Source organism: Macrobrachium nipponense, chromosome 41 (genome assembly GCF_015104395.2).
Source record: "Macrobrachium nipponense isolate FS-2020 chromosome 41, ASM1510439v2, whole genome shotgun sequence".
In the NCBI taxonomy this organism is placed as follows: Eukaryota; Metazoa; Arthropoda; class Malacostraca; order Decapoda; family Palaemonidae; genus Macrobrachium; species Macrobrachium nipponense.
The window spans coordinates 50187085-50210124 of record NC_061102.1 but is presented as its reverse complement, the minus strand read 5'-3'; the positions used below and the strand labels follow the sequence as shown (position 1 = coordinate 50210124).

General features: G+C 36.7%; 1 protein-coding gene and 1 long non-coding RNA gene across 5 annotated transcripts in view; one reads left to right on the top strand and one right to left on the bottom strand.

The window, feature by feature from the left end:
• LOC135212756 (uncharacterized) overlaps positions 1 to 23040 on the top strand; it is an 819431-nt gene that overhangs the window by 231768 nt on the left and 564623 nt on the right. For both annotated transcript variants that reach the window (XR_010313982.1, XR_010313981.1), the window contains exon 3: positions 16374 to 16432. This is a non-coding gene — a long non-coding RNA (uncharacterized LOC135212756). The remainder of the gene's footprint in view (positions 1 to 16373; positions 16433 to 23040) is intronic.
• Positions 1 to 23040, bottom strand: part of LOC135212755 (mucin-4-like) — a 620473-nt gene that overhangs the window by 99441 nt on the left and 497992 nt on the right. For all 3 annotated transcript variants that reach the window (XM_064246503.1, XM_064246504.1, XM_064246505.1), the window contains one exon: positions 5374 to 5576. In XM_064246503.1, coding sequence (XP_064102573.1) covers positions 5374 to 5576 — 203 coding nt within the window. The remainder of the gene's footprint in view (positions 1 to 5373; positions 5577 to 23040) is intronic.

The window sequence follows — 23040 nt, the reverse complement described above, 5'->3', positions numbered from 1 at the left end:
GGGTTGCCTGCCTACATTTTCGTGTGGGATTCGCTACTTCATCCTCGGAGCTACAGCGGTTCTGCTTCGCAGCATTCTTGTATCTGTCGTCATTGTAACGCCAAATGGAATTTGTTTATGTATTGCCCTCCGTTGGGGGGGTAGCGCCGTCAGTGCACCTCACGAGGTGGACTGGAGGCGTTACTTAAGGTTCTCTGCAGCGTCCCTTCTGCCCTTAGCTGCAACGCCTTTCATTCCTTTGCCTGTATCTCCAACTACTGATTCCAACTGACGTCTGTATTTGCCGTGTGAGACTGCTCGGGATTTATCAATGTACAGTGGTCAGGGACACAATAGCAGTGATTTCCAGTACTAGACTTGGTGAAGATTTGTGGTCTTTGGAACGCATGAAATATGCTACAATATACTGATTATTATTGTATTTAATGTTAGTGATAGTCGCTATATTTTTTTAATTCTTATTACTGATATTTCCATTATCATTGTTATTGTGGTAATGGTTCCATCATCATGACCATCAGCATAAGTAAGCTCTCCTTTATTCGCTGGTTCCCCCATCCGTGTTTTCCTCGGTCGTTGGCTGAGCTCACCCGTAATTCGTGGGTCTATTACCCGGTGTGAAGGGCGACCAAATAAAGTCGGGGTTTCCAGATTGGTTTGGATCTGACGTAAATGGGATATGGAATCTTGGATTGGGTAAATAGGGCCAAGATGAGATAGGAAGTAGATCAGTACTTCAAGTTTTTGTAAGAGGGGAGGGGGGTTGCCGAGGGAGGACCCTGTTTAAGATTTTTAAAAATATATATATATGAAAAGGTCAAAGTATGAGAAGAGACGAGGTAGGAAGCAGACCAGTTCTTGGGTTTGTTTAAATTAATATTTTGTATTTTGTTCGTGCATAGAGGCAGGCACGAATGGATATTCCTTTAGAAGGACAAAATATTTCAGATATCTTTCAAAGCAACTTTAAGGCAAAAGTCCTGTTGCATAAAAACTAGGGAATAGATGACCGCTGCAAAGACCGTATTTTAGAAAACTTTGAAAACCTCTGCTTGAAAAATAAAGAAATGAATAAATAAATATTTCAGAACAATTTGAAGTCGAAGACCAAAGACCCAATTGCAGAAAAATCTGATGTCGACCATGTTGGCTGGAAAAACTTAAAAGAGATTAGCCCATGAAGCAATGGCTGAATTCACTTTGAAAACGACTATTAGCCATGAAACCAAGGCTGAATTCACTTTGAAAACGACTATTAGCCATGAAACCAAGGCTGAATTCACTTTGAAAATGACCACTAGCCATGAAACACAGACTAAATTAACTTTGAAAATGACTAATAGCCATGGAACACAAGCTGAATTCACTTTGAAAACGACTACTAGCCATGAAACACAGGCTGAATTAACTTTGAAAACGACTAATAGCCGTGAAACCAAGGCTGAATTAACTTCGAAAACGACTACTAGCCATGAAACACAGGCTGAATTAACTTTGAAAACGACTAATAGCCGTGAAACCAAGGCTGAATTAACTTCGAAAACGACTACTAGCCATGAAACACAGGCTGAATTAACTTTGAAAAAGACTACTAGCCATGAAACACAGGCTGGATTAACTTTGAAAACGACTACTAGCCATGAAACCAAGGCTGAATTATATTTGAAAACGACTACTAGCCATGAAACACAGGCTGAATTAACTTTGAAAACGACTTCCGAAGTAAATATGATAAATAGATCTTTGAAATCAACTTCACACAGATAAAAAAAAAAAGTATGAAATAGCTACAAAAGCATAGACCGCACCGCGTTTTAGGGAATTCTCAGAATGCACTTTCAAAGCAAAATCTGTATTCCAGAAAACTCAGAGGCAAAAATTCTTTGGTAGACTAAAATGATATTGAGTATCGGAACAGATTCTGTATTTCAGATGCTAAAAGCGATTTTTCAGAAACAAAAATTTTAAAAGTCTCGAAGCGATCTCAGAGAACGTTAAACACTGCATTTTAGTAAATATGAAAATTACTCTTATGGTAATGCCCATATTTCAAGTAGATTTGCATTAACTTGAGGCTAATTAAAGGCTTAATTTGAAAACCACGAGATAGGGTACTAGAGCAAAGACTGTAATTCAGACAATGTTTGAAATCTGAAGCAGGACTATTGTTTTATAACTTGTTGAAAACGAGATCCAAAGCAAAGACCATATCTTAGAAAACTACAAATTATTCATATAATATAAGTAGGAAGTGGCAATTTAGTTGGGATAAAATAATTGGTAACATGAAGTAGAAGGCAACTCGACCTTCAGTTAGAGAAGGCAGTAATCGTCAGGTCATCCAGATAGGAAGACTAGCATATTTTTCAAGTAAAGTGCTTATAGGACACAAGTATACTACAGATAGATATTTAAATGCAAAGTGGAGACGGCAAGCGGACGCCTATCTGCACTTTTTGTCAAGAAATTTTTTAAGAATAAAGTGTCCAGTTTTTACCCAAGGAAGGTGAGCTGACTCACTCGATGGCGGTTCCGTGAGTAAGGTAATTGTGAATGATTTTGACAATCTCTCTATATAACAACCAACAAAGACCCAGTAAGCGCCTCAGTGGCGTGGTCGGTATGGTGCTGGCGTGCCACCTCATTGGCGTCGAGTTCGATTCTCGGGCATTCCTCGGAGGAGTGAGAGATGTGTATTTCTGGTGATAGACGTTCACTCTCGAGGTGGTTCGGAAGTCACGTCAAGCCGTTGGTCCCGTTGCTGAATAACCACTGGTTCCATGCAGCGTCAAAACACCATACAAACAAACAAAAGACCCAGTAGCAGAAAGCTGAATTAAACTACCGACTTTTTTGAAAATCTCGAAAATGTCTCGCTAGGAAAATCTGTATTTTAGAAAAAAGAAAATCTGGAATCAATCACTGAGACAGGCAAAGTTTCTGTGATTGGGGACTGTGAAGCGAACCAGCTTGACATGACTGCAATTCAGAAAACTGGAGACAAAGATGCTATGGTAGAAGTCAGTGAAATTGAGTTCCAAAGCAGTGATCGTATTTCAGGAAAAAAAAAAAAAAAAAAAAACAACTTCAGAAACAAAGATTGTATATAATTGAGACAACTTTGAGATGAACATTAAGGCAAACATAAGCTCACGGAAGTAGAAAACCTTGAAGCAGAATACTGGACCAAAAACCCTATTTCTATCAGAAATGAAATCTCGTCGTTTTTCCCTTTCTTAACTTTGGCCTTTAGAATGTCCATTGTAAACTGTATTTATATCATTTTTATTTTCATTATAGAGTTGAATAACCCTATGGGTCCCAGTGTGTGGCTTTTTGTTGTTCCACATTTCAGAAAACTTCGAGGCAAACAGAGTAGACCACAAGAAGCGCTGCATTGCAGAACATTCTAGAAACGCGAAGCAAAGGCTTTATATTTTAGAAGCTGACGTGCAAAGCAAAGTTAATATCGACTTCTGGGCAAAGGTGTATTCAAGAAAAGTTTTCAGTTGACTTTTGAGGAAAACCTGCTCTGTATTTCCGGAGACACTGAAGTTGGCTAACGAGGAAAATAAGGACTTTATTTGGCGAAACTTTGAAATCGACTCCTGAAAAAAATCAAAGAAATGTTACCGAGACGAACAAATCGTTCCTTGTTTTGGATGCTTTGTTTTCAAATTTAGTATCCGTGAGGGATTGGGGGGGGCGATTGGGGGGGGGGGGGGGGGATTAGTGCTTTTCAGTGCACCTCGTGCGCTGCACTGCAGGCATTACTTAAGGTTCATTGCAGCGTGTCTTCGGCCCTTAGCTGCAACCTCTTTCGTTTCTTTTCCTACACCTCCTTTCATATTCTCTTTCCACCCTCTCCTAACAATCGATTCATAGTGTAACTGCTTTGAGGTTATTCTCATGTTACACCTTTGAAACCTTCTATACTTTCAGTTCCCATTTCAGCGCGTAATAACCTCAACCTCATAGGTCCCAGTGCTTGGCTTTTGCCCTAAATTCTACATTTCAGTTCAGTTCAGTTCAGTTCAGCATGTGTGAACACCTTGGTTGGATGATTCCGTTCTGACACACGTCGGTAAACTTGTCGTCGGTGGAGGTTGGAGCAGGTGTCAGGGAGAGGTGTTGTCCTCAAAGGAGAACCGCCCATTGTCGAGGAAGAAATTGGTTTCGTCGCATTACACGATATCTTTGGCCTGCTCCCGGTGGCGTCTTTGTGGTAATGATGCGACGACGCGACGCCGTTCCGAATTGGAGGGAGGGAGGGGAGAGGCCCGAAGAAAGGCAGAGAAAAATAGCGCTGGTTGGTCGTTCGTAAGAAGCGAGAGATGAGTGATAGTGAAATGCGGGAGAGACACACGTGGAAATTAAAGATGGAAGGGATGGAAGGAAACGTATGGAAAAGGCGAATGGTGAGCAAATTTACGAAATAAAATACATTTAAGTATTTGGCAAAGATAAAATTTGTATGATTTTGTTGCGTCTATAAAATGCAAAGATTCAGGTACATGAGCACGTTAGGTGTGGGACTCTTCATTTTCCCGAAGCACTACTATAGTAGATTCACATCACCCGTGCATATGTTGTCTAGGCCAGTCCCTTACGACGCTCCTGATTGGCTGTTGATAAGCCAATCACAGGGATGGAAACTCTCATCAGTCTCTCTCTCGAGAGAGTTCACATAGGCAGGATGTATGTTCCACCTCTCCTCTTTCTCAGGAGAGGTGGAACATACATATCCTGCCTATGTGAACTCTCGAAGGAGACTTGAGAGTTTGCAGCCCTGTGATTGGCTTATCAACAGCCAATCAGAAGCGTCGTAAGGGACTGGCCTAGACAACATATGCACGGGTGATGTGAATCTACTATAGTAGTGCTTCGGGAAAATGAAGAGTCCCACACCTAACGTGCTCATGTACCTGAATCTTTGCATTTTATAGACGCAACATCAGATGCACGGGTGGATGCTTAATCTTCTGTATAGGCAGTGATGGGAATCATCATCATCATCGTAGGGAAAATGGTTGCAGGGAAAATTCAGTGATGCTTAATCTCGAAGGATCCATTACTTTTCTGCAGACCTGAGAGAGAGAGAGAGAGAGAGAGGAGATGAGAGAGACGAGATTGAGAGAGAGAGAGAGAGAGAGAGAGAGAGAAGAGGAACCTAGTGTCTTGATGAGAAATGGTTAGACAGAAATATGTACTAGTATATCTAGTAGAACTCTAATACGCAGACTATAAAAGAATATATATTATATATATATATATATATATATATATATATATATATATATATATATATATATATACAGAGAGAGAGAGAGAGAGAGAGAGAGAGAGAGAGAAAATATCACCAAATGGACTCACCTAGAGAGTTGTCGTAAGCGTTGATGTGTTCAGACGTCATGAACTGGTGGACGAGGGCGGTCTTTCCGACGCCTGCCGCCCCCAGCATCACCACGCGGAAGGGCGTCTGCATCTCGGAGGCGGACGACGCTGCCGAGGAAGCCGCGGAGGAGGCAGCGGACGTGGCCCTTGAGCAAGGATGGGACCAGGCACAGCCGTCGGCGCTGCCGGAAGTAGGGATTCAGTCAGTGGGTGGGAAATTATATTTGCATCGATGAGAGTGAAGAGGTTTTTTTTTTTTTTTTTTTTTTTTTTTTTTTTTTTTTTTTTTTACCAGTTATAAAATAGGATTTTATTCTTAATGCCTCAGTGCTAAAAATATTTCTATTTCTTAAATAGTGACAAAAAAGTAAATATTTCATAATTATTTTTTTTAATCAGTGCTAAAATAGCATTTTGTTCAGAATTATCAGAGCTAGAATCATTACTATTTCTTAAAGAGTGACAAGAAAGAAAATATTTCATAATTAAGTTATACAAAATAGCATTTTATTCAGAATTTTCAGTGCTACAATGATTTCTCTATTTTAAATAGTGAAAAAACGTAAATATTTCATAGCATTTTATTCAGAATTTTTAGTTCTAAAATGATTTCTATGTTTTGGTGACAAAAAATAAATATTTCATAATTTTTTTTATCAGTGATAAAATAGCTTTTTATTCAGAATTTTCAGTGGTGAAATTGATTTATATGGTTTAAATAGTGACAAAAAATAAATATTTCATATTTTTTTATCGTTTATAAAATATAATTTTATTTAGATTTTTCAGTGCTAAAGTAATTTCTATTTTAAGTAGTGAAAAAAGTAAATATTTCAGAATTTTTATCAGTTATATAATAGCATTTTGTTCAGAATTTTCAGCGCTAAATTATTTCCATTTTTTAGTGACGAACAGTAAATAGTACATAACTTCATTTCAGTGGAAAAGTTTTTATTTTATCTTATGAAAGTGTCAGAATAAATGGAGTTGCCACAAAGATGCCATTGTTTTGTTGTTATTTAAATAAACGTAGACTTTTTATCTCTTGCCAATTTGAAAATACATTCGCATATTAAGCGCTCGAATTCTCTGTGGACTAAATACAGGGATATTAATTACGAAATCTGTTATTTGACAATAAATGTTTCTCTGTCTATTTGCAGTGGAAGCTATTGAGCATCACGTGCTTTAGATGTATTTCGTGACTACTAAGTTGAAATGAACTGCGCAGTTAAATTGTTGAGGGAAGCAGTTTTTTCCTCTTTTTTTTCTAAAGTTCATGATGAGGTTTTTGAGTGGTGTAAATAGAAAGTTTTGTCCTTCGTAGAATAAGCTGTTTTATGATTGCGTTTCTAGAAAAAAAAAAAAAAATTGTTTCTTTCTAAAATAAAAAAAGATTGCAGAGTACATCATCATGATAATAATATCCATATCTGAAACGAAAAAATATTAATAAAGTACAATACATCATGATAAGAAATTTCCAGATCTGAAATAGAACGAAAATAAAGTACATTATAATGTAAACAATGGTTGGTATTACATTAGACATTCAAGTTGTGGACGCGATAAGGACCTGATTTGGATAGTATGCACGTATGTCATTTTGTTATTTGACAGATGCTGATTTCCTTTAGGGGAGAAGATGGTTAAATTTTAGAGGCTTCCTTATGAGGGCGAGCTCTAGTGTGTTCCACAAAGGTTCCCGGGGGGGGGGGGGCGCCGGTCGCGGGGGGGGGGGGGGGGGGGGGGGGGGGAGGAGGGGGGTCTCTCTAGCTGGCTCGCTCTCGCTCGCTCCGTCTCCTTTGAACAATTACTTTCGTTAACCTAACTTTTGCCTCCATTTACCAATTTTCATAAAGTTCCCCGACCACTTTCGTATGAAAGCGAAGGGCTTAAATTCGTTCGGCCGGGTTACCTCTCTGTCCCCCTTTTTGTTTATTTATTTATTTTTTTTCCTCCGTGTTTTTGCTACGCAAGTGCAGTCGACCTTTTTTTAAAAATGATAACGTAAACTTTTGAATTAGGCGTTTTTTTCTATGTGATGTATGTTCTCTCTCTCTCTCTCTCTCTCTCTCTCTCTATATTATATATATATATATATATATATATATATATATATATATATATATATATATATATATATATATATATATATATATATATATATATATATAATATATATATATATATATATATATAATTATATAAATGACTGCAATGCCCCACATAACTTCTCGGTTTCTTAACTGTTGGGAAACTATTGTCTCTACTGAGCTTAGATAAAAAAATGCGAAAGAATTGAACAGCTAAGAGGACATTTTGTGCTTATTCAGATTAAATGCGTATCTGGTATATGATGTTATATATATATATATATATATATATATATATATATATATATATATTTATATTTATATAAATATATATATTTACATTTATATATATATATACATATATATATATATATATATATATATATATATATATATATATATATATATATATATAGAAGAATCATAGGGGTAGCAGACCCGACCAACATCCAGGTTGAAGAAGAGGTAAAGGCATGTCTTTCACAGGTATCGTTTATATGATGTTTTTATATATATATATATATATATATATATATATATATATATAGTTATATGTATATATATATATATATATGTATGTATAGATATATATAATATATATATATATATATATATAAATATATGTGTAATATATATTTTATATAATATAATATAATATATATTTTATATTTTTATATATATATATGTGATATATATATATATATATATATATATATATATATATATATATATATATATATATGTATACATTTATATAATATATAATTTATTTATATTATATATATATATATATATATATATATATATACATACATATATATATCTACATTATATCTACATTATATATATATATATATATATATATATATATATATATATATATATATATATGTATATATACACACACACATATATATATATATATATTACATATCTATATATATATATATTATACATCTATAAATCGCCAGAACACACTATGTGTAGATTTACCAAAGGGAGGAATGCAACATAAGACATAAATTTTGACTGTTTTTATCGGGAGTTAAGATATCCTGGCTCGCATAACTGCCAAATTCTCCAGAGAAAAAAAAACTTTATATTTCCTATTTGTTTTGAAAAATAGATGGGTCAAGTGATTGACATAGTTCTTGCATCTGTGATTTTTATATTATCGTAATAGAGGTTTCGTAGGAATTGCGATCTCCTGCTCAAGTGGTACTGTTCTTTGTTTCGTGAAATAACAAATGGCCAAGCTACGCTAATGTATATGAGGCTGTATTTTTCAAAATACAAGAAAGGTCAAGAAAAACAAAAAAGACAGGGAGCTTTAAACCGTTTGCCCAACGCTCCTCTTCTATTTAACTGTTTTTTTATATTGAAAAAAAAAAAAAATACTGTCATATACATTACTGTGGCTTTTCACTCATTATATCCGGTTACGATATAGTAATGCCACCATAGATATTCAAACATTGTGTTGTGTGAGTCTCCGAAATATAACCAGCAGCGATTATCAACCTCTGGAAGTGAAAGGAGGGGGGCGGGTGGATTTTTGTCAGAATCTTCTACATTTTGATCCTAACAATTTTAACATTCATGGAAGTTTAATTTAATAGACAAAATATGAAAAATAAATAAGTACATAATGAAAATTTAAAAGCCCATAGAGCGTTTAATGAATTAAAAAAAATAAATGTTTAATTCTGAATTGTAATTTTTTATTATTTTACTTTTTTTTATTGAAACGAGCAAATGTATTGAATGTACACTTGTGTTCCAGTGCCAAACTGTATACTTTATACAGCTTTCTTTAACTTTCATTTTCATTCGATTCATCAACACGCCTCTGGCCTAGACCGGATATTCCATCCTAATCCTTAGGGCCGGCCCTATGAGAGCTGATAATCACCTCAGTGGGTCTGGTTTAAGTCTGTTGATAACTGAATTACCTCACTCAAGCATTATTTTTTTTCTTTTCATGAAATCCCAACAAACACCCTATTAAAGCAGTTTTTAAGAAATGGCACATACATATAAATTGCGTTTTGGAAATAAGAGTATCATTATGTTGTTACCTGCAGTTTGACTGCCTGAAAAAAATTAACAATTGATTTTAAGGGATGCTATGCTGGGAGTTTCCGTAATTTATGATTTTATTGTAGAGTATATATATATTTATATTATATATATATGTATATATATATATATATATATATATATATGTATATATATATTTAAAATATAGTATATAAATTTAAAATTTATATATATATGTATATAAACATAATGTATTTATGTCTCTGGAAATGTAAACTGTGGACTGGAAGATCTGTGTCCTATGCTGGAAGGCTTTCTTCAACTAATTATAATGGAAAAATTCTTACAAAGAATCGTTTTTTCAGTAAATGACTCAAGTTTAAATAAGTATATAAACCATTTCCGTGTATGCACAGGTGGTTAAGTTTGAGGTTTAGCCAACAGATGCCAAACAGCTGCTGTCTTGGATTAGCAGGTACTGGATTTAGTTTCTCACACATGAAACATCCTTGTGCATAACGAGGTCAAAAATAAATAGACCTGGAATTAATGCATATTCCAAGAGGTTCCTAGAAACGATATTATTACAATCGTGTTGAGATACTACTACTATAGGCACGATTACTTTCATTGTCCAAGGAGAGCATTGTTGGGCAGCCAGTTCTTAAAAAAAATAAAGATAAATAAATAAATAAAAAAAGAAACACACACACATGACCATAAGTGGATACACTTGTTTCAGCGTATATTTTAATTTGACCTGAGAATCGCTCTTAAAAGTTGGTTTCGCAAGAAAGTTTTTTTTTTTTTTTTTTTTTTTAGGACACTTGAAAAGTTTCAGTTTTTTTTTTTTGGGGGGGGCCAACATGGAGACGTTTTCCTGCCACCAGTTCTTTGTGAGTCGCGCTCTTCGCTGACAGTCCTTTATTGCAAAAGGATTCTCTCTCTTCTCTCTCTCTCTCTCTCTCTCTCTCTCTCTCTCTCTCTCTCTCTCTTGTTGCCTTTCTTGTTGCCTTCCCCCGTCTTGCACAAAGGTCTTTGATTTTTCCTTCTCCTCTCTCATGTCCTTCATTTTACAAAGTCATTTTTGGTCTTTTCAGTAGGATTTTCTTTCCCCTCAAAATGATTCTTTCTTTTGTGTTACTCTTTTCTCTTGTTTCCGTTTGTTTCTTTTCGTCTTGAATCTTTTTGTTTTTTTTTTAATGTTTTAGTTCTTCTATCTATCTCTCTCGCTCGTCCCGTCCTCTCTCTCTACTCTTCTCTTCTACTTCTAGCCTCTGATTTTGGTCGTTCCTTGCCCATTGTAAGACTTTTCTTTTAATTTTCTTCCTCTCTCTCAATTTTCTTCGTCTCTCTCTCTCTCTCTCTCTCTCTCTTTTGGCTTCCCTATTTCTAATCTCTCTCTCTCTCTCTCTCTCTCTCTCAGTTCCCTTCACTTCATAGCTCTGATTTTGGTCGTTCTTCCCATTGTAAGACTTTTACTAATTTTCTTCGTCTCTCTCTCTCTCTCTCTCTCTCTCTCTCTCTCCTCTCTCTCTCTCTCTCTCTCAGTTCCCTTCACTTCATAGCTTTGATTTTTGGCGTTCTTCCTATTCTAAGACTTTTACTCATTTTCTTCGTTATTCAGCTCCTAGGCCGATGTTCCATATATTCACCCTCCCTCGCTCCCTCTTCTGAAAACATCTTTTGATTAGCTTTATTTTCTAAAGCTCTCTCATTCGTCCCGTCATCTTCTGCACGACGAAAACCATATTGCAGTCGGCGTTATTCACGCGAGATAATTCCATCGGGCGTTGGATGGGCTTCATTTGTCGCCAGAAATCGCGCAGAAGAGCCGATTGATGATTAGTTTCGAAGCGTTATAATTCAGTCGTTAGGTCCAATCAAGACTTCTCCGAACTTCCGTTCTACCTTCCTAATTCGGCTGCAATATTAAATGAACAAATTGCTTACGCTGGCGTCACAAATAAAAAGGGGGGGAAATGCACCGAAGTTTTCTTCGGCTCAGTCGATTTTTTTGTACAACTTATAATGCTCTGTAAAACCATCAACTATGACCGGCAGCTCTCCAGTTACTCACCAGATTCAATAGAGTGAGGGTGCGTCTCCCGCAGCTCCGGAAAGCTCTGCCAGATGCACGATCCATGACTAAATTTAACTTTAAATAAAATCAAAACTACTAAGGCTAGAGGGTTGCGATTTGGTGTATTTGATGATTGGAGGGTGGATGATCAACATACCAATTTGCAGCCCTCTAGCCTTTGTAGTACTTTAGATCTGAGGGCGGACCGACAGACAAAACCGTCAAAATCGTTTTCTGTAAAAGAAAACTAATGTGCCGGTTTTATCTTTTACAGAAAGCTAAAAAAGGGAAAATCGTCGTTTACGGTTAACTAAATATCCGTAATTAATTAGCTGTTGGCTCATGTGTACATGAATATAATTGTGTTCGTATATTTTGTTCCACAGCGTTTAAGTTGGTAGCAAGAGCAAATTTGTTATCTACAGCGGCTACAATGGCATCAGGTAATTGCCATCGGGTAACTGCGTGTCAGATTGAAATAGATTGGAAATGGTGATGATTATGAATTTATACTCTTTTTAATTTCAGGCTTATGCTATCATTGTGAAAAAAAAAATAAAAAAAAAAAAATAAATAAAAGTTGGGCCAGTTTGGGCCAGAACAGTTGTCTTGCTTTTTAGTTAACAAGTATTTTGGCCCAAAACGAAATTTGTATATAATTTTAGCCCTTGAAATTACTGTTGTCATATTAGCGTACAAGCATTAAGTAAAGCCTCTCTCTCTCTCTCTCTCTCTCTCTCTCTCTCTCTCTCTCTCTCTCTCTCTCTCTCTCTCTCGTGTATATATACACACACACGTCAAGAAAACGAGACAAACATTCCGTGTAAATAAGAGAAAGAGGGACCCGTATTTGAATAGGCGAGAATATTATCCTTAAGGAGATTTTAGAGCCTACATGTATTCTTCAGATCTTTTTAGTAGACCTTGTTAAAGTTGTCCCATTTGGTTTAGTGTATCCAGCGTCGAATAGGCCTTTGCTCTGAATAAAAGAATATCAAATCATTGTTGGATTTCCACGGCTAATTCTGGCAATCGAAATGTGATTGTTCAAGTTTTTACAGTGTGATATTATTATTATTATTATTATTATTTTCTATCACAGTCCTCCAATTCGACTGGGTGGTATTTTATAGTGTGGCGTTCCGGGTTGCATCTTGCCTGCTTAGGAGTCCATCGCTTTTCTTACTATGTGCGCTGTTTCTAGGAGCACACTTTTCTGCATGAGTCCTGGAGCTACTTCAGCCTCTAGTTTATCCAAATTCCCTTTCAGGGATCTTGGGATCGTGCCTAATGTTCCTATGATTATGGGTACGATTTCCACTGGCATATCCCATATCCTTATTTCTATTTTCAGGTCCTGATACTTATCCACTTTTTCCCTTTCTTTCTCTTCAGCTCTGGTGTCCGGAGAAAGAAAAGGAAAAAATGGATATTATTATTATTATTATTATTATTATTATTATTATTATTATTATTATTATTATTATTAATTAGCTATATATAACGCAAGATAGTCCGGAAGCCCTGTTAACAGAATATCTGTTCTTGACGAGAACGCTGAAATAGGTAACTTTATACCGTGATCTAGTACAGTTCCAGGGGCTAATTCCCGACGTGTAAACTAGTATTGCACCAGGTTATGTCAGGTTAGGTTGGGTTAGGTTAGGTTTGGTCAATTCATAGAAGAACCTCCCAGCTAATTGGGTGTGAAAACTTAATGAGATTATTTTCAAAGAAGTTCTATGGTTAGTTTTGGAGATATGGCGTCCCTCTTTTTCAGCGAAGGGTTGGTACTCCGTTACAGATCTGGAATATGCGTTCCGGGCTTGGAAGAGTTAAGAAAATGTGAATAGAATGAAGAGAATTGAAGAAGGACACGATCGAACTATCTTGTAAAAACAAAAGACGGAATATCCTTCTTATTCAAGATACGAATTTCAGTATGAGAACCCTCGGGAGGTATCTCTTAGTAGATTGCTAGGAAAGAAAATGTGGTGAAAACTTTCTCTTCATTCGAACAATTCGCTGGTAAACGCTCGACATCCTTTATCCTTCGTCTTGTTGTCCTTCACGGGAAGAGAGACGAAACTTAGAAGACCACTTTCTGCAAGGCAAATAAGATTTCCATTCCCAATCCAGTCGAGATTGTGTTCGGAGTACGAGGTGTCTACTTCTAAGATCTAAAACTTTTTTCAGGATCCAGTTATCGAAGTGGCGTGGCCCCCGTAGCGGGTAATGTCGTCAGTGCACCTCATGCGGTGCAATGTAGGCGTTACTCAAGGTTCTTTGCAGCGTCCTTTCGGTCCTTAGCTGCAACTACTTTCATCCCTTTTACTGTACCTTCATTCATATTCTCTTTCTTCTATCTTACTGTCGACCCTCTAATAATAATTGCATCATAGTGCAACTGCGAGGTTTTTTCCTGTTACATCTTTCAAACCATTTCACTGTCAATTTCCGTTTCAGCGCCGAATGGCATCGGTTAGGTACCCCAGTGCTTGGCATTATGCCTAAAACCTATAAATCAGTCAATCCTCTGGAATCTTAACCAAGTTTTGCTGCCTGTATCTTTGTTATTAACTAAATCATTTACAAATTGGCTTTATATTTGAGTGCCCTTGTTAGGAATGTTGTGCATTTAGTTCTTGTTTGCTGAGATGTGACTTGATTTTTCTGTAGTCTTACAAGAAATTTGATTGTGCCATTCGAGGAGGTTTCAAAACGAGCCATACACTGAACGATTGTATGAACGATTGTCGTTATCGACAAACGCGCGCACTATTCAGGCAGTACGAACCATCTCCGCCCCGCCCCGCGCCCCGCCCCGATTTCAGTCTGAACAAAAAGTTTGTCCCGGGAAGACATGGCATCCTCTTTAGAAGAGACGTGCGCGATAGCGTTATATCGGCAGACAAACACATACAATGAACGACCTGTGTATGTCAGACTCAAGTCGCAAGCCAGCAACCTGATCGTGACCGATTCCCGCTGAAATCGTTCAGACACAGAGCTCCGCCCACTTTTGCATACTGACAAGCCCATACACGGTGTATTTGCGAACGATACAGACAATCGTTCATTGTATGCGGGAAAGGGGGCGCCTTAAGAGTTGTAATTTTGGGATTCTCTGCCTGTTTACGATTTCCGTAATTCCAGGTGGCAGTTGAATTTAGTTTTGATTTGCCAGTTATTTATGTAGCTCCGTAGTGAGAATGATATTTGTTTTTCTTTGCCAAAACCGCAGTGTACCAACAGCCTACTAATTATTATGCGTTGTTTGTAGTTATCTCAAAAGACTGCGAGTCTTTGAGAACGGAAGGAGAGAGAGAAATCCAAAGAATTAGAAAGATAGGAAAAATATAGGGTGGCTTCAATAAACGTAGGGTGATAATGGGATTCATCCTTTTGGGACATTGAAGGTCGAATGATTACTGTATTAGTCATTCAGTTAACTAATTGATATTATCAGAATAAAGTAGTTGTTGTCTGATAGAGGAGGTATCGTTTATTAAGTGATTTAGGGGTGTACAATACGGAAGTCTTCTTTTTAGCTTTTATTACGTTTTTACCTTCGATGATGTTTCTGTTAAAAAAAAATAATGACGCGTCAAGTATAGCAATTGGGAATATGATATATAAAAGGCCGCAAGAGTGTAGATGTGATACGAATGAAATTAAACATAATGATGAATGTGCTATAATAATTTAATATATATATATATATATATTATATATATATATATTATATATATATATATATATATATATATATATATATATTATATATATATATATATACATATATACATATGTGCTGGCTAGAAGCAATAGATGGACACCTATTTCCAGAGTTCAGTTGGATATTTGACCTATATGGCCAATCCACGAGGGCCAGACAAATACGGTAACACACACACACACACACACACACATAATATATATATATATATATATAATATTGTTTATAGTCTAGTTTGTCCCATTGATGTCCGGTGATTTTCTTTTGAAATTTGGTGAAACGACACGAAATCATTTTAATTGGCCACAGAGGAAACAAATGTCCAACTTTTTTTTTTCTGGAAATAGGTGTTCATCTTTTGCCTCCAGCCAGCATTGCTGCCCCAGCTCTAATTGATTTCGTACACCTGGAAAATGATGGAATGGCGAATGTTCTGGGTGCAAGGAGTAATGAGAGGATTACTTGTGGTGTAGCCAAATTTTACCTGTGCAGAAGGATAATTAAGGTAATTAGTATTTTGTTATGTAAAAGTGCTTTTGTTTCCTTACATGGTAACTTTCAGAGAATTTTAATTTTGACTCATCTGGTGAAAACAGGGGTCTTGATGTAAATCTGGGTTACATTTGCTGATGCATTTTGGAATTTAAATTCTATTTGTTGTAGTTGTGAACGAGGTTCACACGGGAGGTCATCCTCAGCCTTCTTTGTATTGCTCGAAGGTTGATAGCGTTTCTCAGTTGGGTCATGTGAACCCGTAAGAAAGTGTTCTGTAAACCTTGTGATTAAGCCCATCGCCGTGGTTCTTCACCAGGGGTGCTAGCACCCTTAGGGGGTGCGAAACCTGTTGCTAAAGGGTGCGAGATGCCTATGAATAATTAAAGGAAAATATATTTTTATATACGCTTGTTATTGTCGTCTGCAACGAAATTAAAATTGTAAGGTTTTTGAGTGAAGATTAATACAATGTGGTTTTGATATTATTACACAACATATCAAATTTTTTATTTTTTTTTATTTTCAGCAATTGAGGGGGAACCAGAACTGACAGCTGATTTCAGAGGGGTGCATACATTGAAGAAGGTAAGAATTACTATAATAAGGGAATAGATATAGTCTGTCGCGTTTTCCTTTACAGCCGCTTGGGAATGCTCCGTTGTAGTGATTCCTGCCTCTTGCTATGGCAGTGTTGTGCAAAGATTAATTTGCAGAGGAGCATGACTGGGAAATTCAATTTCCATAGACTGCCCACTAAAAATGATTATTTATCCTGCCAAAGAAATGTCAGGATTAATATCTAATGCCCTGTACACACTAGCGGGCACTGCCCGACGGGCAGACACTGTTCCCATAACCTGTTCCACTATACAAGGTGGGGACGACCTTTACTGACAAAGCAAATATGGTGCCAGAACGATGTGATTGTCTGGTAACAGTGCTTCAGAAGCGATTGTCTGGTAACAGTGCTTCAGAAGCAGTTGTCTGGTAACACTGCTTCAGAAGCGAGTGAACAATGCGATTGTCTGGTAACATTGCTTCAGAAGCGAGTGAACAATGCGATTGTCTGGTAACATTGCTTCAGAAGCGAGTGAACAATGCGATTGTCTGGTAACATTGCTTCAGAAGCGATTGCCTGGTAACAGTGCTTCAGAAGCGAATGTCTGATAACATTGCTTCAGAAGCGATTGTCTGGTAACATTGCTTCAGAAGCGATTGTCTGGTAACAGTGCTTCAGAAGCGAGTGAACAATGCGATTGTCTGGTAACATTGCTTCAGAGGCAATTGTCTGGTAACAGTGCTTTGGAAGCGAGTGAACAATGCGATTGTCTGGTAACATTGCTTCAGAAGCAATTGTCTTGGTAACAGTGCTTTGGAAGCGAGTGAACAATGTGATTGTCTGGTAACATTGCTTCAGAAGCGATTGTCTGGTAACAGTGCTTCAGAAGCGATTGTCTGGCAGTGCTTCAGAAGCGATTTGTCTGGTAACACTGCTTCAGAAGCGATTGTCTGGTAACACTGCTTCAGAAGCTATTGTCTGGTAACATTGCTTCAGAAGCGATTGTCTGGTAACACTGCTTCAGAAGCGATTGTCTGGTAACAGTGCTTCAAAAGCGAGTGAATGATGCGATTGTCTGGTAACATTGCTTCAGAAGTGATTGCCTGGTAACAGTGCTTCGGAAGCGAGTGAACAATGCGATTGTCTGGTAATATTGCTTCAGAAGCGATTGTCTGGTAACAGTGCTTCAGAAGCGATTGTCTGGTAACAGTGCTTCAGAAGTGATTTGTCTGGTAACACTGCTTCAGAAGTGATTGTCTGGTAACACTGCTTCAGAAGCGATTGTCTGGTAACATTGCTTCAGAAGCAATTGTCTGGTAAGAGTGCTTCAGAAGCGAGTGAACAATGCGATTGTGTGGTAGCATTGCTTCAGAAGTGATTGTCTGGTAACAGTGCTTCGGAAGCGAGTGAACAATGCGATTGTCTGGTAATATTGCTTCAGAAGTGATTGTCTGGTAACAGTTCTTCGGAAGCGAGTGAACAATGCGATTTTCTGGTAATATTGCTTCAGAAGCGATTGTCTGGTAACAGTGCTTCAGAAGCGATTGTCTGGTAACAGTGCTTCAGAAGCGATTTGTCTGGTAACACTGCTTCAGAAGCGAGTGAACAATGCGATTGTCTGGTAACATTGCTTCAGAAGCGATTGTCTGGTAACAGTGCTTCAGAAGCGATTCTCTGGTAACAGTGCTTCAGAAGTGATTTGTCTGGTAACAGTGCTTCAAAAGCGATTGTCTGGTAACATTGCTTCAGGAGCGATTGTCTGGTAACATTGCTTCAGGAGCGATTGTCTGGTAACAGTGCTTCAGGAGCGATTGTCTGGTAACAGTGCTTCGGAAGCGAATCTTGCTGAACATTGCGATGCCTGGTAACATGTCAGGAAGAGAGTTGTTCTGGTAACATTGCTTCAGAAGCGATTGTTGTAACAGTGCTTCAGAAGATTGCTGTAACATGCTTCAGAAGCGATTTGTCTGGTTAACATTGCTTCAGAAGCGATTTTCTGGGTAACATTGCCTCGAGCGATTGTCTGGGAACATTGCTTCAGGAAGCAATTGTCTGGTAACATTGCTTCAGAAAGCGATTTGGTCTGGTTAACAGTCTGGATTCAGAAGCAATTGTTCCTGGTTAACAAGTTGCCCTTCAGGAAGCGATTGTCTGGTTAACAAGGTGCTTCAGAAGCGATTGTCTGGTAAACACTGGCCTTCAGAAGCGATTGTCTTGGTAACAATGCTTCAGAAGAGTTTGAATGATGCGGAATGTCTCGGAACATTGGCTTTCAGAAGGATTTGTCTGGTAACACTGCTTCAGAAGCGATTGTCTGGTAACACTGGTTCAGAAACGATTGTCTGGTAACATTGCTTCAGAAGCGATTGTCTGGTAACATTGCTTCAGAAGCGATTGTCTGGTAACAGTGCTTCAGAAGCGAGTGAACGATGCGATTGTCTGATAATACTGCTTCAGAAGTGAGCGAAAATACAAACAGCTGGAAGTGCCTGACGGCCATGCCCGCTGGTGTGGACAGGCCTTGACGTTGCTTAGCAACTTTACCAATTTTCTTAAGTTCATCACCTGTAAAGTAGAATGCACACTGAATTAAGAATTTTTTTATTGACAGCATTCAAAGTTCTAGATGATGAGGAACATTTCGGTTACTCCCTTCAAACTACTATGTTGTTGTGTTTGTTGTTGTTGTTTGGGGCTAGGAAAGATCTAAAAAGGTCTGAAAAAGGTGTTTTGCATTGAGTTGAAGACACAGGAATTTTAGATTGGATGTTTATGATTTATTTATTATAATGAAAATATAAAAATGAATAATGTCCTGATTAAACAGTACAGAAAAAATATTTCTAATAAAATAAAGTGTAATTTTTTCAATTTCGTTGGTGAAACAACGGGGTATCTGTCCGTAGATTTCAGCACTTTTTAATTTATTTGATGTACTGAATTTAGAGGCTATATTTCTGTTCAAATATTTTGAGTTTTCACTTATAACTGAGAATATATGAACGTGTTTAATTTGTGTCCTTTTTATTTGATCCTTCTTGTTAGTATGGGTATTAATTACGAAGACCACTGCACGTTAAGGTAGGAATATAATATTTGTAACTGACTCGTCAGTGGAAAATCTTGCACGCGTCCCGAGTAAGCTGGAGGTTGGATCACGCCCTGTTTAGTTTGGTGCTTGCGTAATTCGCTATAAAACGAAATTTTAATAATTTCCTTCACACGAAGGTAACTCGGCGCCTTTGTGGGAGGGTAGTTGCCGTTCAGATGTAGAACATTAAACAACACAAACGCTACCTTTATGATATAGGATGGTTTGTGAATGAGTATTCAACATCTGGACACAGACACACAAACATCATCGTCGCTGCTTTGTTTTCCTGTCGTGATGTAGTCGTTCGACTATTGTTTGTTTCATGAGTGTGCTGAATGCCATCTGCGTCTCTCTCTCTCTCTCTCTCTCTCTCTCTCTCTCTCTCTCTCTCTCTCTCTCTCTCTACTGTAGGCGTTGGAAAAGCCAGGACGCATTTGTTTCGGAACTGGGATTTTTCAGGTACTGCTCTGACGCCTCGTTAGCGCTAAATATTTTGTAGTTGTTTTTGGTGTGTGTGTTTTTTTGTCTTTTTTTTTATTTTATTATTTTTTAAATATGCGACAACTCTAGTACGAGGGCATTTTGTATTTCGTTTGTTTTACGTCTCAGTGTTTGACTTTCAAATTTATTACATTCACACACTCACACACACACACACACACACACACACACACACACACACACACATTTTAGGAAGTATAATATTCCAAGGTAAAGTTAATCTGGTTTGAAGAGGTATTTGCATATATTTGAGTATGAATAGTCACATGCAATATAATTAATTATATAATTCATACATATATTATATTTTTTTTTTTTTTCAATTATGGTAGTATACATATGAACACATTTATAGTATATCTATATATATATATATATAATATATATATTATATTTTTTTTTTCTTATGGGTATATACTATAACACAAATTTAAGTATATATATAGTATTATATTATATATATATATATTATAATGATATATATATATATAGATTTTTTTTTATATGGTATAATATGTGTATGTATGTATGTATATATATATATACATATATGAATGTTTTTATCACATCACTATGATTCATATATATACATTAAGCTATAAAAATCCCTTTCGGTTAACATAAATGAAAATATATTAATTCCGAGGTACAGAGAACTGGATATTTAAAGGAACTTTTTGTAGCTTTTTTGCATATATATATATATATATATATATATATATTATATATATATATATATATATATATATATATATATATATATATATATATATATATAATATATATATATATATATATATATATATATATATATATATATATATATATATATTATGTGTGTGTATATATATAAATTACATATTAATTTTTTATACATCATATATCATATATATAAATATATTATACTAATAACTTATATATATTATATATTAACTATAATATAGCATTATATATACTAACTATATATAACTTATATTATATAATATATTTATAATATTATATTTGATATATCAATTATATAAGCTATATATATATATTAATATATATCATACATATATACTATATAGACTATTGATATATTAATTATATACTATTATTATGTTTGTATATATATAAATAACATATATTGAACTTTTTATCACATCAATATGATTCATATATATACATTAAGCTATAAAAATCCCTTTCGGTTAACATAAATGAAAATATATTAATTCCGAGGTACAGAAAACTGGATATTAAAGGACTTCTGTAGCTTAATGTATATATATATACTATATATATATATATATATATATATATATATATATATATATATATATATATACTATATATATAAGTAGTACATGTATAATACGAACAAATGCATACTTTTACCAGCATGTATCAGCCTCTACATTTTTGTGTGCAAGGAACTAATAAAAAGGTGTTTGCATCATTATCGTCAATTGCGTAGCTTCCACTTGAACGCCATCCCCTTCCGGAGTTAGTTTATTGTGTCATCGAGAAATTTAATTTGCAGTTTATGTATATTCTGTCGAGTGGGATGTCTTCTTGTAATCTTCAGTTGCTGGATAAATTGACTTCTGTTATTTTTTGGAATTTTTAAGAGCATTATTATTATTATTATTATTATTATTATTATTATTATTATTATTATTATTATTATTATTATTATTATTATTATTATTATTATTATACTTGGGAAGCAGACCCTCTTTCAAGCATACTTTATTAAAAGTAATGGCTACTTCAGCAGCGTTACATTTTTAGAGATTCTTCTCAATTTTCCGAATAGCGGCTTTTTCCATGCTACTTAAACAGGCTAGTAGAGCGCCTATAGAGGTCATGATCAAATAGTGTCAAAATCGTTGTATATATTTGAATTTTACAGATAAACTATGATATCATAGTCATCAAAGTCATTAACATTTTTCTCTGTCTGTCTCTCTCTCTATCTCTCTCTTTCATGAAGCGAGCTTTCGTCTGGAGCTGCCAGACATCCTCTAGGCTAGGAAGCTGAGGGTGGACTGCTTTTGGTGTGGTGTCCGTCCTCCCTATATTTGGTGTCGTCAGCAGGGAATCTGCCCCATTAGCTGGTGGCGGTATGTCTTCTTTTTTCATTGGTGGCTTGAGCCAGGTCTCGAGCTACTTTCGCCGAGTCGATGGTTACGAAGCTGCAGGCTCTGCAGCCGTCTAGACCTCCTGAGCTGTGCGGTAACGTTGTTGTACGTTGCGTTACGCTGCGGGACGTCACGGCTAATTTCATTGTCACTGGCTGCAGGAGTAGCTCGTTCGGGGCGTTGTCTTCCGTAGAGTTGTCGTGATCGGTGGTGTCATTGTTGGTGGCAGGTCTTCTCATCCTGTTGGTGAGGAGAAATTCTTCCTGCGTCGTATTTAGTGTTCGTTTTATTTGCTCGATAAGAAGCGCCTCCAGCAGGCGTAACCGACGGGCATCAGCGGCCTTCCCGATGATCTTCGTGTTCTGGATGATGACATCCCGCGAGATTGCCTCTTGATGTTTGGTGCGGGCGTGATTCTTGATAACCCCCTCTTGGGCGTGGCACGAGAGCCTCTTAGACAGGCGCATGCTAGTCATACCTACAGAGGCGCCGCTGCAACCGCGGACTGGGCATGTATACTGGTACACCACATGCGTCTGTTTCAGGGGTCTCGCACCTGTGGAGAGGAGTTATTTTTCATAATAAGGTCGCTCGTCCTCCGATTCTGATAGTATATGATCAGGTCGATATTCTTGGTGTCGTCGGTCGGGGATACATTTTCGGAAATAATTTCCTTAACGGAGTCCTCTTCTTCACGGTAATGGGAACTCATGAAGGCTTTATAATACAGCTTGATATTATCCTGGGGGCGGGGCTGCGGGCTCTTGCTACTGTACCATTTCTCCAGGGCTGTGCGGACTTCCTTACTGATTAATTTATTTGAATACCAGTTATTCACGAGTACTTGCGAGGCGCGGTCGAGTTCCTGGTAAGTGTCCTGCCAGGTCGAGCAGTGGGAGAGGACTCTCCTGACGAA